The sequence below is a fragment of the Staurois parvus genome, unplaced genomic scaffold, assembly GCF_062004578.1.
Source record: "Staurois parvus isolate SC_StPar_1 unplaced genomic scaffold, SC_StPar_1.0 ptg000249l, whole genome shotgun sequence".
Classification (NCBI taxonomy): domain Eukaryota; kingdom Metazoa; phylum Chordata; class Amphibia; order Anura; family Ranidae; genus Staurois; species Staurois parvus.
Window position 1 is genome coordinate 12,067,774 of NW_028318045.1, and position 18,300 is coordinate 12,086,073.

Genomic DNA, 18,300 nt, shown 5'->3' on the forward strand with positions numbered 1-18,300 from the left:
GGGCACAGAATTTAATGAAAAGAACCTCTGTCCAACTGTTAAGCATGGGGTTGGATTAATCATGCTTTGGGGTTGTGTTGCAGCCAGTGGCACAGGGAACATCTCACGAGTAGAAGGAAAAATGGATTCAATAAAATTTCAGCAAATTTTGGATGGTAACTTGATGCCATCTGTGAAAAAGCTGAAGTTAAAGAGAGGATGGCTTCTACAAATGGATAATGATCCTAAACACACCTCGAAATCCACGGGGGATTACATCAAGAGGCGTAAACTGAAGGTTTTGCCATGGCCTTCACAATCTCCTGACCTCAACATAATTGAAAATCTATGGAGAGACCTTAAAAGAGCAGTGGGTGACAGACAGCCCAGAAATCTCAAAGAACTGGAAGACTTTTGTAAGGAAGAATGGGCAAAGATACCTCAAACAAGAATTGAAAGACTCTTGGCTGGCTATAAAAAGCGTTTACAAGCTGTGATACTTGCCAAAGGGGGCGGTACAAGATATTAACTCTGCAGGGTGCCCAAACTTTTGCAGACGCCATTTTTTTGTTTTCTGTTATTTTGAAAGTGTAAATGTTGGAAATAAAATCAAACTTTTGTTGACATATTATAAGAATGTCTAATCTGTAATTTGATGCCTTTTGGAGATTTTTCCATCTTTCCTTGGCTTCTTTATGCACATTAATACAAATTTTTAGCTGGGGTGCCCAAACCTTCGATCCCCACTGTAGCTGGGATTTGAACCAACGACCCTAGTGCTGCCAGGCAAAAGTGCAAACCACTTAGCCACTGTGCTGCAATACATTAAAGTACATGCATTCAACTTTCCTATAATAAAAAAAACCTACCTAACACTACAAAAAACACACCTCTACCCACATGCATGCATTTACATGGGCCCTTGGGGTTCATCAGCCCAGATACTAGTAGGCGTTTTATGCGCCTACCATACATTTCCCCATGCTTTCCTGTGCCCGGGGATCTGCTCGTGCTGTGTACAGCCTGCCATACAGGTGAATGGCTTTACACAGCCGTATTCTTGTAAATGCTGATCCATAGTTTTGCATTGTCACTGGAACATAGAATAAATGAACTCAGAATAGAGTTGGAATATTCCATAGGGGACACTTGTTGTGGTTAAAAATTTCAAAGAGAAGCATTCCCTCAATTTTGAGAAATTTCTAAATGATAGAAAACAGACAGAGCAAAAACCTGACAAGGGATATGCCTCTGGTTGAGTCAGAAGTAGAGATCTCCAATCAACAGGGGGCATGAGATACTCCTGCTGCAGAGCTATAGATCTGAGTCAGTGTGTGTCAGACCTCTACAGAGAAACCGCTGTTTACATACAGGGTCTTCTGCTGCAGCATGCTGGCAGAGGACAGGCTTTTCTACTCCTGGTGTGGCTGCTTTGTAAGGAAAATGAACTGTAAGGCTGGCCATACATTATACAATTTTCTTGAGAATTTTGCTTTAGATTTACCAAAAACTATATAAAATAAGGTCAAACCTAAACAACACTTTCAATTGTATCCAATTAGGCAGGCTCTTGCACTACATAGTTGAAGGTAAATTCAAAGGAAATTGGGCAGAAATTGGACAGATAATTGTAAGAAAAGTGTATAGTGTATGGCCAGCCTAAGACTTTAAACATCTTTCAATTTGATGCACCTGAAATGTGTTTAGTGGCTTTAAATTAAAATTAATTTGGGCTTTAGGTATCTATTGTGCTCTAAGTGAAAATTTTTGTTTGCTGCCATGTGTAGCCAGTTTCCTCTATCTCTTATTATCTCCATTTGTCTGCTAGCAGTTGGCAACTTGCATTTCAGGTGCTTACACCCTATGACTACCTGCAAATGTGAACATTTCAAAGTTGGAGCTGATACTTCAAAAGCCTGAATAAGCATAAGGGAAAACACAATGGGGGGAATTCAATAAAGCCGATTCTCCACTTTTCTTGTTCTTGTTATTGTGTTGTGTCCAATTTAAAAAAACATCTACAACAGTTCTGGTTTTGACAGCAACTCCTGCGCCAAATTCAGATAATTCTAATTTGCTCTACTATTACAATGTGGTGCAACACCAGTGCTAAATTCAAAATAAAATATAGACAGTTTTTATCTTACAAAAGTGGTGCTTAAAACCAGCTTTCTTTTAATGTGCAGAGACAGCTTTTGCAAAAGTGTCTCACATGCTTTCTAAACGTGGCACAGTATGTGCCAAATTCGAGTACAAGTTCCAGACAGGTACATGAATTTGGGGCATGCTGCGCCACTTTTAGAATGCATGCGACACACTTTCACAAAATCTGTCTGTATCAGTCTTCGTGAATTCCAGGGAATAAATGCTGTTTACACAGTAAACAATAGACTGTTTGGCCTTAAAACACACACTTGCTGAAAAGCAGGAGTTGGACCTCAGTAAAGTGTAGGGTTGGCCCCAAGTATTCCATGATAATAGCAAGTGAAAAACCCCGACCATAAAACACAATAACACATTTATGCGGTCATAACCTGAGATACATAAAAAGTCTTTCATACACTAAACTTTGCAGTAGCTGAACAGTGACTGTTCAAAATGCTATAATAAAATAAACCAATAAATGTTTTATGACTTAATTAAGCCCTTTTTAAGGTCAGATTTACAGGAAAAATAAAACTGAAGACTTCCAAGAAAGAAATATAAGCCATGGCGGCCATCAGAGGCTCCGGAAATTTCTGTGTAATTTCTATCAGTGTTTTTTTTAGAGAAGGAGAAACTAGTCAAATATATATGCTGAGAAATATGGCAAAAGAGGGCTAAACCCCCTCCCCCCTTCACTTTCTTAATAGTGTGGATAACTTGAGAGCCATTTTTGGTTACACTGAAAAGTTTTACTGCTGGAAACAGCAAGTGTTATTTAGTCATTCTTTAAAGAAGTACAGCCAAAGCTGTTTTGGCTGTACTTCTCCTGTGGCCCACCGGAGTGCAGTTCATTCTGCACTCCTGTGACCCAGTTTCAGCTGACATCTGAAGCCCGCTGTTGGCTCACATCACTCAGCCAGTCCTGGCTGGGGAAAGATCCTGACTTTAAAGTCGGGATCCACCCCGGAGTCTTGAGCGGCACCTGGATCAGCCTCTCAGCGATCTGGCGAGAGCTTGAGCCAGCCGTTCCCTCCCCCAGTGAGCGTAGGGGGGCAGAGCAGACAGTGGTGTCTAACAGTCACCTCTCTCTGCTTAGAACGGAAGCGAGAAGTTAACGATCAGTGGTCATGTGATCGCTGAGTTCTCACACTTAGAGCCGGCGGTGGACAGATGCTGCATCCATCTAGGTAAGTATGATTTGGGGAAAAAAACAAACCCATACTTCTCTTTTAAAGGAAAGAAATATGGTTGCTCCTTAAGGAGCTCAATAAATGTCAGTTGCCTCCAACTGTCAGTCATTTTTCTGAGAAAAGCATGTGGTGGTTCCCAGTAGAACCTAATAAATGTCAGTTAGCCCACAGTTTCAATTAGCCATTCTTTCAGGAAAACTGTATAGTGGCTGCCAGTAGACCTCGGTGTCAATAAGCCCTATGAGTCACTTAGCCATTCTTCTGGTGAAAGCATAATGTAGCTCCCAGGAGAACCTATTAAGCACCAGTTAGTCCTAAGCATAAGTTAGGTATTATGCTAGAAAAACAATATGGTGCTGGAAGAGGTGTTGGTTAGCACAAGCATCTGTTATGTTACATTTTTAGGGAAGCATATTGTGTCTTCCAGTAGTGTTGGTTAGCCCTAAGTGTCAGTAAGCCATTCGTTTGGGAAAACCATATGGTGGTTCCCAGTAAAACCTAATAAGAGTCAATTTGTTAGCCATTCTTCTAGGAAAGTAATATGGTAACTACCAACTGAACCTAATAAGTGTAATTAAGTCCTAAGTAAGGGTTAGCCTTTTTTTCTGGAAAAACCATGTGGTGGCTACCAATAGAACTTAATAGGTGTCAGCTGACCCAAAGCATCAGTTAGCCATTCTTCTAGAAAAAACATATAGTGACTGCCAGTAGAACATAATAAGTGTAAGTTATTCCAGAACATCAGTTAGGCATTCTTCTGGTGTGGTCTGGGAAAGATATGGTGGTTCCCAGTAGAACCTAATAAGTGTTACTTAGTTATACGTATCAATTAGTCTATTCTGGTGGCTCTCAGAAGAACCTAAGCATTGGCAGTTAGCAGGTCCTATTCCTATTAGAACCCATTACAATAACTGTCAAATCTACAAATTTGGGGAACTCATGACTCATACCAACATTTTGTAAGACTGCAGATTTCATTTTGACTAGTGAGTGTGGCTACTGTAGAAGTATTATCAACATCCCTTGCAGCAAATATCATATGCATCTATTTGTTAAAGACACCCTCTCGATATTGGTCCCAGTGTCCCATTTCTCAAATATTAGAACAAGCCTGCACTTTGTGGTCATGTCAGAAGGGTGATTCTGCCCCTGGAGATACATCATAAAGTTAAAGCAGCCATTTACACTAATGGACTCTCTCATATGCTGTGGCTGGCAAATTATGCATATGGAACCAGATATATGCTCACAAAAAATATACTTTTACTTATGGGTTGCTATCGCACATTCCAACCTTTGAAATAATAGAAAAAATCCTGCCAGCAACCTGCCTAAACTCCCCCTACAAGTGGACCATATTTCTACATCCTACATTTAATAGTTGACAAGCTTCACCATTTACACAGTTTATAAATTGGGACAATACCACTAAAATGTAAGAGCAGTGCTATCTGACAATGCACATTCATCCCTGGCAGGCCTGTGTTGGAAACAGGTTTACTTTTACGCATGAAACAGATACACTTCTCTTTGCTTGTTATCACATAAAAGTTGCCTTCAGCTTATTGGTCAGCTGAGGACCCAACCTTAGTTCAACCGTGACAATATTTATATAGCTGTATGAGCCTCTAAAGCTTTCACTGTTTATGTCCCCAAATCCCATTAACCTGTAAAAGAGTCATATAGTCAATGGTCCTTGTCATGAGGATGATTATAGATTTATAGGCAAGTTACTACCACTGGCTTAATAAAACTCGGAAGAAAGAAAATGAACATTTGCTCCATTAAATTAAATTGTTTCAATTAAGAAATAATTACTCTTGGGAGTGCCAATTACGCACATTTTCAGTCACTGCCAAGCTAACAAGGGTCAAATCTTTTCTTGAGAAGAAGTACATCTAGATTATACGATTGCTAAAAGATAAAAAATAAAAATAGCGGCCTTGGCAAATTCAAAGTTATAAAAGATCAAAAAATGATGCCTGAATGGGCACAGTCTCTTTTTTAAGTGTCTCTAAACAAAAAAAGAAAAATGTAAAATATTACATCTCACCAGCCCTTGGTGGGTGAATTCATTTTCCTTTTTTCAGTTTTTTTTAACCTGGTGATCCTGCCAGTAACACTTCCTGTCTTAGGTTGACAACTCTCATTCACAGTATTGTATCTGTGGAGGAGCAATGTAGTCTCCCTAGGGTGCTTTGCTGATATGAACTACTAACACCTTCGTCTGCTCATTACATATGGTGAAGGGGTTGTGCACTCCTGTAATCCCTTTTCAGCCATCAGAGTGCTAAGGTTGGGATCCACCAAGATGCCTGATTGGCAGCTGTCTCAGCCTCTGAGCAAGCCACTGGGGAACTAAGCCAGCTGCTCCTGCCCCCTTCATAGCCCAGCTCTCCAGTAAAAGCTGGAAGGGCAGAGCAGAGAGACAGAGACTGACAGTCTGCATTCTCTGCTCACTGAAGACTGAGAACTGAAAGATCATTGGTCTTTGATTGTTCAGTTCTTGGTCTTAGAGGCTGTGAGGAACAGTTATAGCATTGGACTGATGCTGCATTCACCCAGGTGATTATGTATGTTTGTTTTTCTTACATCCCAAAATTCTGTTTTAAACATACTTTAAGCAACACTTTGGGATCTGCATTTTTATACTTTTTAAGATAGGTTTGCTTTAAATAAATTCTGTTACTTTTCTTATTCAGTTCAAAGTAACAAGGACTCTTAAACACCAACCCACTTATAGTCACCAGCCCTGAATTCCCCAACTTCTCCATCAGCACCCTCACAAAATACACAGTGTGTCTCGTTAGGATTTACTGCTCACCAGCCAAGAACATTGTCATGAGAGGGATAGGGTGACGGCAATCATATCCCCCTGATGAAGTCACGTGACCCGGTGACGTAACGCGTAGGGGAGGGGCTCTATCATCACGACGTTGTCTTGGACACAGCACGGCAAGCATAGCAGAAACTGCAGGACAGGCTGAAACTGCCTTGCTCTGAAGCCTATGCTAAAAACTCTGTATGGAACTTGCAGCAGCAAATAAAGCCTTAATTTTAAAAGGATAAAGCACTATGATGGTTTTGTTTCTTCATACAATCATCCTGTGATATATTGGAGAGAAATCAGTATAGGAGGAAGGAGACCTTTGGAAGAAAAAGCGAAATATCCATCAAGCCATCAAATCCTGATCAGCAGCAGGCATAATCACTCCAGAGATCCCAGGTGGATTAAGATCGAGCATAATCAACCCATTTGCCATCAGGAATATCCTAAACAGGAGGATCATCCCAGAAGTCCTTTAAGGACAAAAAGCTAGTTTTGCCTTTTTATAAGGCAAAACCTGAGGTGAGCGCATAATAAAATCACACTGCACGTGGATTATGGGATTGCACCATCATAATTTAAATCGAAAGAGGACTGTCTATGAGCACTTTTTCATATATATTGTTTTTATCACTATCACTATTTACTATTGTCACCAGCACAGTATGCAGTATTTATTTATGATGTTATAAGCAGAAGATAATTGTATTTTATACACTAGATATAAATATATATATTATTTTATTATTTTTTCTTTTTTTTTTTCTTTGGATTGTCATTTGAAATAGTGAATATTGTAATTATTTATACACAGGAGCGCGGCACAATTTATATATTTAATTTTCTCACAGAACACTGTCTAATGAGTAGGTGTGAGTGCCAGCGAACCACAGGTGTATCATATATTGTGTTTTGTTTTGTTTGTCAAATTAATTAATGGTAATAGTTTAGACAAACACCATAGTAGCTCACAAGTACACTCATTTATTTTTTTGACGTCAATAGCCAGGTGTACTTAAAGTTTGACTCCTAGCTCAGACAATGGAATGGAATGACAAGGGAGAGAGAAGGTAGTATAAGAAGGCCAGGAAGGGGGTGGTCTTTCAAGAAATGTTATCACTTTGACCTAAATAGACTTTTAAAGCCAACCTGTCTTTAAAGCCAGAGGCTTATTTGGCAGAAGGAACAGCTGTAAGGACACTGTGCTGCAGCTGCTTCATGCGCTCTTACAATCCTTTCATGCCAACTTAGTTAAAGCTGTTCAGCCTCCATTCAGCCAAAGGAGCCGGAAGGCATGAAGGATTTGATAGACTTTGATGCAGGCTGCAATGGACCATGGGAGATGATAATTTACCCAGTAGCATTAGACCACTGCATGCAGAGCCTTAAAGGGTACTTATATGCACCACCTTAAAGTCTGGGCCCCTCTATAAGGCTGACAGAAGGCTGACAGCAAAGAGCCAGTTACCTACTGACTACTTTCCAGTTACCACACACTGAGTCTATATATAGCCAGAGGCACCCCTTGCAGGCCATATAGAGAGTGTACTTTGAGGTGTTCACTGACTAGTGCTTGCAGAGAAACTCGCTCCCCAGGTAAATCTTTATATAAGGGTTGAGCTTTGGTGTTCAATGAACTGATATAATGTATTCTATATACCACCTCTATAGGCCCGCAACATCCTGTTTATCAGTCTGAATTACGCTGACCAGCCTTCGAATACCGCACCTTTTGCTTCCTGCCTTTACTGCCTGCAGTCTGTCACTGAACTTCTATGCTTTTCATGGCATCCATCCTGCTATTTGGCTTGCTTTTTCACCACTAACATGTCAGCTCCTTTTTGAATGTGGAATTGGTGACTTCTAGTTCACTGCTGATATGGACTTTGGAGCCTCATGGAGAGACGGTATAACATTTTATGGCTCTAGTTTAAAGTAACTTGTCCTCCTGCCATTTCACCATTAATAACTAACCTGCAATAGGATTACTGTCCTGAGTAATCCAACGGTGTCATCACTGACCTATGGGAGCTCCTTACTCCACAATTTACCACCTTACAATCTTAGGTAGTCAATATACGGGCCTTGGGACATATTTATATATATATCTTGCATTTATGGCTTTTTTCACTATTGATACGTATATGCGGCCAATTGCCCGTGCTGGGACTCTGCAATATATATATAACTATAGACATCTGGACATTTACATGTTGACATTGTTTTTACATTTTTGTTTTGTGATTTATGGTAAGGGTATTGATTGTATGTTTTCAAGCTAATGAAATGTAATTTTTTTGAGGTGATTTTTCTTTTCTTGCAGAGAAACTGCCCCAGTATTGTTTATATTTCTGATACTGCTATATTATTTTTGGCTAGGTATAATCCTGAGGTATAACTGCTGAAAATGAGTCATTATCATCTGATGCTCATCATCATTAATCACCAAGAAAAGTTATTTGCCTGTGAAAATACATATACCGTATTTTTCGCCATATAAGACGCTCCGGAATATAAGACGCACCCAATTTTAAAGGAGGAAAATCTAGAAAAAAAAGATTCTGAACCCAATACATATAGTAATTCATCCCCCATATAGTAATTCATCCCCCATAGTAATTCATCCCCCATAGTAATTCATCCCCCATATAGTAATTCATCCCCCATAGTAATTCATCCCCCATATAGTAATTCATCCCCCATAGTAATTCATCCCCCATATAGTAATTCATCCCCCCTATAGTAATTCATCCCCCCTATAGTAATTCATCCCCCATATAGTAATTCATCCCCCATAGTAATTCATCCCCCATAGTAATTCATCCCCCATAGAGTAATTCATCCCCCATATAGTAATTCATCCCCCATAGTAATTCATCCCCCATGGTAATTCATCCCCCATATAGTAATTAATCCCCCATAGTAATTAATCCCCCATATAGTAATTCATCCCCCCATAGTAATTCATCCCCCCTATAGTAATTCATTCCCCATATTGTGTCAATTCACTTACCTTTGCTCCGCGCGTTCCTCTCGCCGTGTTCACGCGCCATTCCGGTCTTCAGGGCTGATCCACGAGCAGAGGGGGTGATGACGTCAGCGCGCACCGCCGGGTGTACGAAGATGGCCGACCGCTCCAGAGATAGGCCAAAGCCGCGGCCTTTCCTACGGCCGTGGCCGCGCCTGACGGATTCTCTCTCTATTCGTCGTATAAGACGCACCAACTTTTCCCCCCCAGTTTTGGGGAAGAAAAAGTGCGTCTTATACGGCGAAAAATACGGTACGTTATTTGCAGTTAATTAGCGTGGTGGCTATTTGCTAACCCTTTCATAGCTGTGTACAGGATATTAATGTTGGTGCATATACAGGTATTTGCAGCAACCCTTCACTCAACCAGGTGTGTCAGAAGGAATTGTGGCGTGAGAACAGAGAACCCAATAAATCCAGCAGCACCTTTGGAGGTAGGCACTAAAAAAAAGATACAAATCCAGGCACCAAAAGTGGCCACAACACACATTCTTTTCTTTGGACTGGGCTTCTGCAGCACCCTGAGAGCACCACTAAGCTTTCTAAGCAAACAACAACTTGTAAGTAGGAGCTTAAACACACTCCTGTGGAGCTACTTACTGACAGGTAGGGGTGCTGACGCACATGCACCACTACCTCTGTTGAGAGAGAGCTACAGTGATTCAGGAACTCCAACTTGTTTGAGGACATATGCAGATATCTTCATGCCCCATTGTGCAATGTATTAGGTCCTATGATAAATCCAAGAACATTAGGATGTTCTTTTGAAAAAATTTAAACTTTTGAAAATATCTTACATTTTTCCTTTCTTTTCCTGAACTTTAAGAGTTGTCGATAAGGTCCCTTTCACACGGGGCGGACTCCAGTTTGACCAACAGCAGTCCGATGATCCCCTACTGATCAGAGCAGAACAGACATAGACTGAGCTTGCTGTGCTCTACGCGAAGCCAGGAGTAAGCGTAATCCATTGCCCATTTACACCCAACTGTCCTCCAATCCATGCCGCATAGATGGAGGGGGATGGATCCCCTTCAGTTTTTTAGGGGACTGAATCAGATTGGAGGTAGGTGAGTGCAAACTTCATGGGGGTGAATGGAGGGTCCGATCAAGTCTGGCTAAAAAATTGACAGACAGACCTGATCCAAACCCTTCATGTGAAAGGGGCCTTAAAGTCTTGAAAGTACACATTTTCTTAACATAAGGCTGTATGCCGTCTTCCAAGAGGTTAAGGCTGTGTGATAGGAGTTACATACAAATAACTCACACCATGATCCCTTTAGATGTGCATGCTTCTAAAAGCTTGTTTATAATGGACAGTGCTGACATGGGATAAGCACAGCAATATAGCCTCTGAAGATGTCTTCTTCCACCAGATTCTCCTCTTAATATTTTTTGTTCTAAAATTCTTCCTTTCTGACACCACAACCAAGGCATGTGTTATACAAGAACCTAAGAAGCACATATCCTTCAAATACTACTATACAAAGATGATACATTTATTACATAAGTGCAAAATTTTTTTTTAAACCCTTTTTTGTGAGGATATTATCTTGTAGCTGCTTGCCAGGCAGCTTAAATAATTATAAAACACATAGTCCATTACAATGAAGAACATGGCTCAGCTGCAGTTTAAGGTATAATTTTATGGTCTCCTACAGAATTTATGTTGCTCTTGATCATCCACTTAAAAGGATAAATTTGTTGCCTCATACCCACCGGATGAGCCAAGAAAGAGAAACAAGACAGAGCCAAGGAGAATACTGTTATATGTCTTGGGCTGCAGATCATCTATCTATGAGACAATTTTGGAGTTTGTTCAAATAACTTCTCCTGCATCAGCATTTTGTACTTGGCAAAGGCAGCTTAACAAGTTTTAGTGAGTAAAAAGCAAAAAAATGGTGAAATCATACTAGGCCAGAGCAAACAGATTCTAAAATATTCAATTGTGTTATGGGTTACTACACCTTGTACATCATCCTTGTGCTTTGCAATAATTAACAGAATAAGCCTGTAGCTTCTACAGGTCCATCTTGTTGCGTCTTTCATAGCCAATCCTCAACTCTGTGCTGCCCAAGGAATGTTCTTTTGACAGTCTCCAACAATGGTGGCTTTAAAGCCCAAATGAAAAAGAAAAAAAAATAAATCAAGTAAATTAGCTAAATACATTCCAGGTGCATTAAAGATGTGTACAGGTTATATGTGTGATGCCACATATTTTTCATGGGTTACCATGCTTTGCTGTAGGACAGCCAATTCATTTGAATGGGCTGCCTACCACATCTAAATTGCAACAAAGAAGTGTATGGCCCTTTTGTTTGTACTTGTGTTCGTGTACACCCACCTACCTCCAGTCTGATCCGCATAAAAGAAACAAAAGGGGATCTTTTCTAGGCGGATTAGAGGACAGTCAGGTGTAAATAGATAGCGGAATCTATTTATGCCGACCGCCCATACAGCAGAGTGGGCTGTGTACGTGTCCATTTTGCATATACGGAGCAGACACAAACCTGTCATCTGCCCACTCTGCTCTGATTGACAGGGGATTAGCGGACAGATCCACTGTTGAGCAAAGCGGAGTCTGCCCTATGTGAAAGGAGCCTTACAGTTAAGGAATACAGTGATGTCCTTTCTCTATCCTCCAGTCTTCTAAATGGACAATGAATAACCAGCAAGAGACTGGAGACTGGGCATGTTGCTGATCACTCTGCTCTCTCCTCCTATCAGTATATTCATTTTCAGCACATTTCCATGCAGCTCAACTGCATGGCACCCAGCCCTATACCCCCCAGTCACATTCTAAGCTCTGCTGAGCAGGAACTGCAACATGCTGATAGCAAGTCAAGTTCAAGTACTTATACAGCTTACATAAAAAACCAAAAAACCCCAAAAAACTGATGTCTTCATGAATACTGAGCTAACTAAACAGTGAAAAGTATCTTTTTATAGGAATGGCTCACTCCTATTTTGATGGTCACAGGCTTTGTGGATGAGTAGCAGCCTACTCTTCTCTGATAACCATCCGTAAATAAACTTGACTTCAGCTACCTGGAAATCCGGCTCAGCTCTGACATAACCTCCGCATTCAATTTCTTCCTGAATGTTCCTTAAAGTAAACAAGATCATGTTGGCGATTCCTCTCTGGTCATATTTAACTAACGGAGATGATTTATGGCTTCCTCAGCCGCATGCCAAACAGACGTCACTATCAGATGGTAATATCTCTGTATATAGACCTGTGGCCTTGTGGGAAGTTGCTATCACAAGCTAATCAGAGATTTACAAATATAGAAAGAGTGTCTTGCGTCAGAAAAGGCCAGGGATGCGACAATACTTATGGTGACGTTTTATCCAAGAGTCTCCGTCAACTGGACAGATCTTTGTTGTCACTTAAAAAGTGCAGAGAGCAAGAATGTCATTCAAAGTGCAATATCCCCTAGCTATAGTCAGATCTAAGTTAGATCACTGCAAGTTTGGTGGCTATGGGTTATTGTATTCTGTGTATGAGAAGACAGCCAACACAGGGGCATTATTAGTGTTCCAGAAGGTCGTTGTTAGAAAAGGACACATCAAAGGGAAGCTAACAATTTCACAACTGAATGTTGTAACCAGCACCAATGAAATGGTCAGCTTTGCCCTTAGTCATGGTACTTGTGACTATCAGCGATTTCAGGCATGATGTGTGAGAGGGCTGTAATGAGAAAGAGATGGAGCAGAGAGGTCTCAGTGAAAGATAGAGAGAGGCAAAGAGAAGGGAGAGAGGAGTAGAGGGAGATAAAAGGGTTGACAGAAACAATGAGGAGAAAGAGAAGGAAGTTGGAGAGAGAGAGAAAAGAGAAGTGGAGGGGAGAGAAAGATGGGGAGAGAGAACGAGGTAGGCAGAAAGAATGAGGAGATGGAGGGATAGAGAGAGAAAAAAGAAAAGTGGAGGGGAGAGAGAGATTGGGAGAGAGAACGAGGTAGGCAGAAAGAATGAGGAAATGGAGGGATAGAGAGATAAAAAAGAAAAATGGAGGGGAGAGAGAGATGGGGAGAGAGAACGAGGTAGGCAGAAAGAATGAGGAAATGGAGGGATAGAGAGAGAAAAAAGAAAAGTGGAGGGGAGAGAGAGATGGGGAGAGAGAACGAGGTAGGCAGAAAGACTGAGGAGATGGAAGGATAGAGCAAGAGGCAGGTGAGAGAAAGAGAGGTGGGGGAGTGAGTGGAAAGAGAAAGAGAGAGAGAAAGAAAGAAAGAAAGAGGGTGGAGAGAGAGAGAGAAAGAAAGAAAGAGAGAGAGAGAGAGAGAGAGAGAGAGAGAGAGAGAGAGAGAGAGAGAGAGAAAGAAAGAAAGAAAGAAAGAAAGAAAGAAAGAAAGAAAGAAAGAAAGAAAGAAAGAAAGAAAGAAAAAGCAGGGTAGGCATAAAGAATGAGGAGAGAGAGGAAGAGAGAGAGGAGCAGATGGGGGGATATGTGATGAAAGAGAGAGGGCTGATAGAAAGAAACAGAGATAGGAGAGGAGGATAATGATGTGTTAAGAAAAAGAGAGAGAGTTCAAAGGGGAAAAATTGGACAGAAAAGGGACAGGTGGATAGAGAGAGAATAAGAAAGAAAGGAGGAAAGAAAAAGTGTGTGTGTGTGTGTGGGAGGGGGGATATAAAAACAGAGAGAATGGAGGTGACCACACACATATTTAAATGAGCATTCAATTGGTTATTCAGTGTAACTAAAATGATTAAAATGAATAAGAATCATACACCGCAGACTCTTTATTTGATTGATTTAGTGAGCTTTCATTTGTTTTTTACACTGGCAAGTCGATTGACTGACCGGATTGTAACAATTGAACGATCAAATGAATATTTGTGTGTGTGCGAGACAATCAATTAAGTGGTCGTTTTTATAGAATATTTCTAATAGATCACACTTTCAATTGATAATGAATCACTGATTTGTGATCACACATACCTAGATCAAATCACAAAACTATACGTATATGGCAATCTTAGGGGGGTGGGGGAGAGGGTGGGCAGGGAAACAGGTTATCTATACATTTCCTACCCTTCCAAAAGTGATGCATTTTTCCTCTAAGTTTCATTTGTAGTAACTGATGCAATAAAGTGAAATGATCTTGGTCAGACAGTTCTGCAAATCATGATGTGACTGTATCATGAATCATAATACAACGCACTTTTCTCAACTATTCTAATGGAAGATTCGCTGTGTGATTTATATTTACTGTCAAACTTTTTCATTTTCATTTTAAACTTTAGTATGGATTTCAATAGTTTCCAGTTTTTGGATCCTAGTCAATGTTCTTATTATTTTTATTATTTTCATAATAGATTGTCATCCAAGCTAAGGCAGAACTAACACACTGGGTGAACATACACAGGGTGAACTATCTCCTGGAATCCCTAAATGGAATCTGCCATCTTGGTGTCATTCTGGACTCCAACCTATCCTTCCAGCCCCAAGTCCAATCTTTAACTAGCTCGTGCACACTCCACCTCTGCAACATCACCAAAATACGCACGTTCCTAACCCCAGAAACCACTAAACAGCTCATCCACTCCCTCATCATATCACGACTCGACTACTGCAACTCCCTCCTCACTGGCCTGCCTCGCCATATGCTATCCCCGCTTCAGTCGATCCTGAATACGGCTGCCAGACTCATTCACCTTTCCAACCGCTCCATCTCCGCCACCCCCCTCTGCCAATCCCTCCACTGGCTTCCGATTGCGCAACGGATCAAATTCAAAATCCTAACACTGACGTACAAAGCTGTCCACCATACTGCCCCGAACTACATCACTGACCTAATATCCAAGTACCACCCAACATGCACACTCCACTCCTCACAAGACCTCCTTCTCTCTAGTTCCCTGGTCTCCTCCTCCCATGCCCGCCTCCAGGACTTCTCCAGGGTGTCACCCATCCTCTGGAACTCCCTGCCCAACCCATCAGATTATCACCTACTCTCCTCTCCTTTAGGCGCACCCTGAAAACCCATCTCTTCAGGGAAGCCTACCCCACCCCCTGCTAACTTGCCGACCTCCTCCACTCTTCCTACCACTCCATCCCCCACAGCTATCTCCTCCTGTGCCACCATCCCCTCCCTCCTAGATTGTAAGCTCGAAAGAGCAGGGCCCTCGATCCCCTCATGTTTTGCATTGTATTGTTATTGTTCTGTCACATTTTCTGTCCCCCTTTGTAATGTACAGCGCTGAGCGAACTATTGGTGCTTTATAAATAATGTATAATAATAATAATATATATAAGAATTTACTGTATATATGTGATCATTATTAACAGGAGCTGGGTTATGTTGCGCAGGCAACTTTCACCTAATGACTGGTCTACCCTTGCAAAGCATGGCAATGGCCCAAAATCCTATTTTTTTGCTATTCTCAAAAATGCACGGTATGTATGTTGTGTGCTACAGTACTGGTACATTGGTTGCTACTACATTGAACTTCCATTCAAAATAAATGGCACTGCAAAGCACTCCATCACGATGCACATGTAACACATAAATATGAATGGGCCTTTAACTAGAACAAATCTGCAAACCAAAAAAGATAGAATGTCAGTTCTTGCCTGCATACTTGTTTTAGGTCTGTGACTAAATTTATTGAAGCGAAAAAAATCACCTTGACAGCCAGGCAAGCGGCATTATCAAAAGAAGAGGTCAACAATTACAGCTTCTATTCCTCTTATGACAGATTTCCTTGTATTGCAAAACAATACAGAATCTTAAACCTACAGTGAAAAATAGAACACACTACAATCTCCAAGAAGGTTATCTTGTAATGGATGTTCTCTCCCAAAACCATTCAGCAAGGGTGTTGGTCGCACACCTGAATATCCACATATCCTCTGCATATGAAATGTGATTACGAAATTTAAACAACAGCAGGCAAAAAAAATGAAATCACATTAAAATTTTAGATACAGTTGATATTAATCATCTAAAATGTCTGCAGACTAAAACTGTTCTACCTTTCTCCTGTATAAATGAGTGTTATGTTATCCAGGGAAGGACTGAATTGGGGGCTTTTGCTCTCTGGACCATTTCTGATAGGATATGTTGGGTTGGTGGCCCTCACTGAACATTGTTAAGAATGAAATTTGCAGTCAATGACACATGGTTGGAATTGCACAGTCTAGCTGCACCCTGTTAGAACATGTGATTATGGACTTTCAACTTCCTTTGTGGCACGGAGATGCCAAGAGCTGCAAAGTCTGATGTCAAAAGATGTGAAAAGTTTTGTCAATCAAATCAACTATATTTCACTATGCCCATCAATCAATGAGGCACCATTGAACATTTTGTGGGGTAGATGTTCCTCAGTGTGTAGGAATCTATCCCTACCAGGAAAGGGCCACTTGGTTGTATTTGCCCCACCTCGCCAAAGGTTCTCAGCCTCCCTTGATGTTTTATCCCATAAAGTATAATGGTTCAATTCAGTATCTGTAAGCTCCACACTCACCGGACCCCTTCATTGAGGTTGTAGAGTTCATGATCCTGAAGGCCTTTCTTCTGAAACACGGATATTACTCCATTCTGGATGCTGAAAAGAAGTATAGGGCATCAGAACCAGTTCTATCAAAGTTTTAATTCCAGAGATTTGAACATTCATCACAGCCATCATAGGCTTCCAATATAATTTTAAAACTAAAACTAAGTAAAATTTTTAAGCAAGTAAAAAGGTAAGCAGCATTTTCTAAACATTTATATTAACACAATATCAGCACAGTGGCTAAATGGTTAGCACTTCTGCCTGGCAGTACTAAGGTTGTTGGTTCGAATCCCAGCCACGGCACCACCTGCCTGGAGTTTGCATGTGCTCCCTGTACCTGTGTGGGTTTCCTCCCACACTCCAAAGACATGCTGGTAGGTTAATTGGATCCTGTCTAAATTGGCCCTAGTATGTGTATGTATGAATGTAAGTTAGGGACCTTAGATTGTATGCCCCTTGAGGTTTAAGGGACTGATGTGAATGTACAATATATATGTGAAGCGCTGCATAAATTGACAGCACTATATAAGTACCTGAAATAATAACACAAGTTATGCTGTGTGGATTGGAACATGCAAGAAATAGAGCACCCCAGCTGTCACTGGGAAACATTCTTTCTTATTCAGCTGGTAGCTCCAGGTCTCTGCCTCCCAGGTTCCTTGAGTCATCCAGGCCCAAGATGAGCACGACAGAGCAGGGACACCTATCTAATCTACAGAGCGGCAGCAGGATCTCTTATGGCAGGCCAACTACAAACCTATTCCCACTGGGGTGTAAGCCTCTTCCTCCGTGACCGTGCACCAACACCTCCAGTCTACGCTCTTCTTTACTCCCTATGGTCCATTTATATATGCCCCAAGGGTCAAGTGTAAGTACTGATCCACCTCCTTGATGCTGCAGAGTAGACACTATTCTAAAGGGCCTTACATGGTAACCCAATTTGGCTGCAAATCTGGAAATACACTTTAAACTGCTCGGCTGGAGAAGGGAGCACAAACAGAGGGGACTCAATTAGGGTGAATCAGAACATAAATCCCAATGCTAATGAAGTTTGATTGTTCTTTACTCAGTTTAACGAGGATATAATAACTGTACAGATAAAGTAGAAAATGTCAACCCAGATTTCCCTGCTCAGAGCTGGCAGTGTATGTTGTTAGGTATCATAACTGAAATGATGCCTTGTAAAACATGCCCAGACAGATGGGGGAATCTTATTAGGAAAAGGGCTGTCAGAATTATAAACCCAACTGAGCTACGCTGTCTCATTTCATGACACCATAGAGTGCAGGCTCGTGTGACAGCGAGAACAAAGTCATCCTAGGCACTGAGTCCTTTATAGTACACATGTGACAAAATTATGAGACATGACAGTCCTACATCGCCACTGCTAAAACACCACCGGCTATTTATAATGAGTAGGCGAGTGGAGACGACGATGCTGTGGCTTAAAGTGTGTTTCCACGTCTGAAGCCAAATTGTTCTAACACCTACTTTATATTTGTTACATGTTGCTATTCAAATAGCATAACTTAAAACTAACAATTGCTGTTTACCTTGTTGCTAAAGAATCTTTGTTAACTTTCCCCTTCTGTGTAAAGTTAAGGGGATGGTTTAGAAATGTATGTTTACCA

At 41.1% G+C, this 18,300-nt stretch overlaps 1 protein-coding gene across 6 annotated transcripts in view; it reads right to left on the minus strand.

The window, feature by feature from the left end:
- PRR5 (proline rich 5) overlaps positions 1–18,300 on the minus strand; it is a 148,678-nt gene that overhangs the window by 35,915 nt on the left and 94,463 nt on the right. For all 6 annotated transcript variants that reach the window (XM_089680788.1, XM_089680784.1, XM_089680789.1 and 3 more), the window contains one exon: positions 16,640–16,720. In XM_089680788.1, coding sequence (XP_089536914.1) covers positions 16,640–16,720 — 81 coding nt within the window. The remainder of the gene's footprint in view (positions 1–16,639; positions 16,721–18,300) is intronic.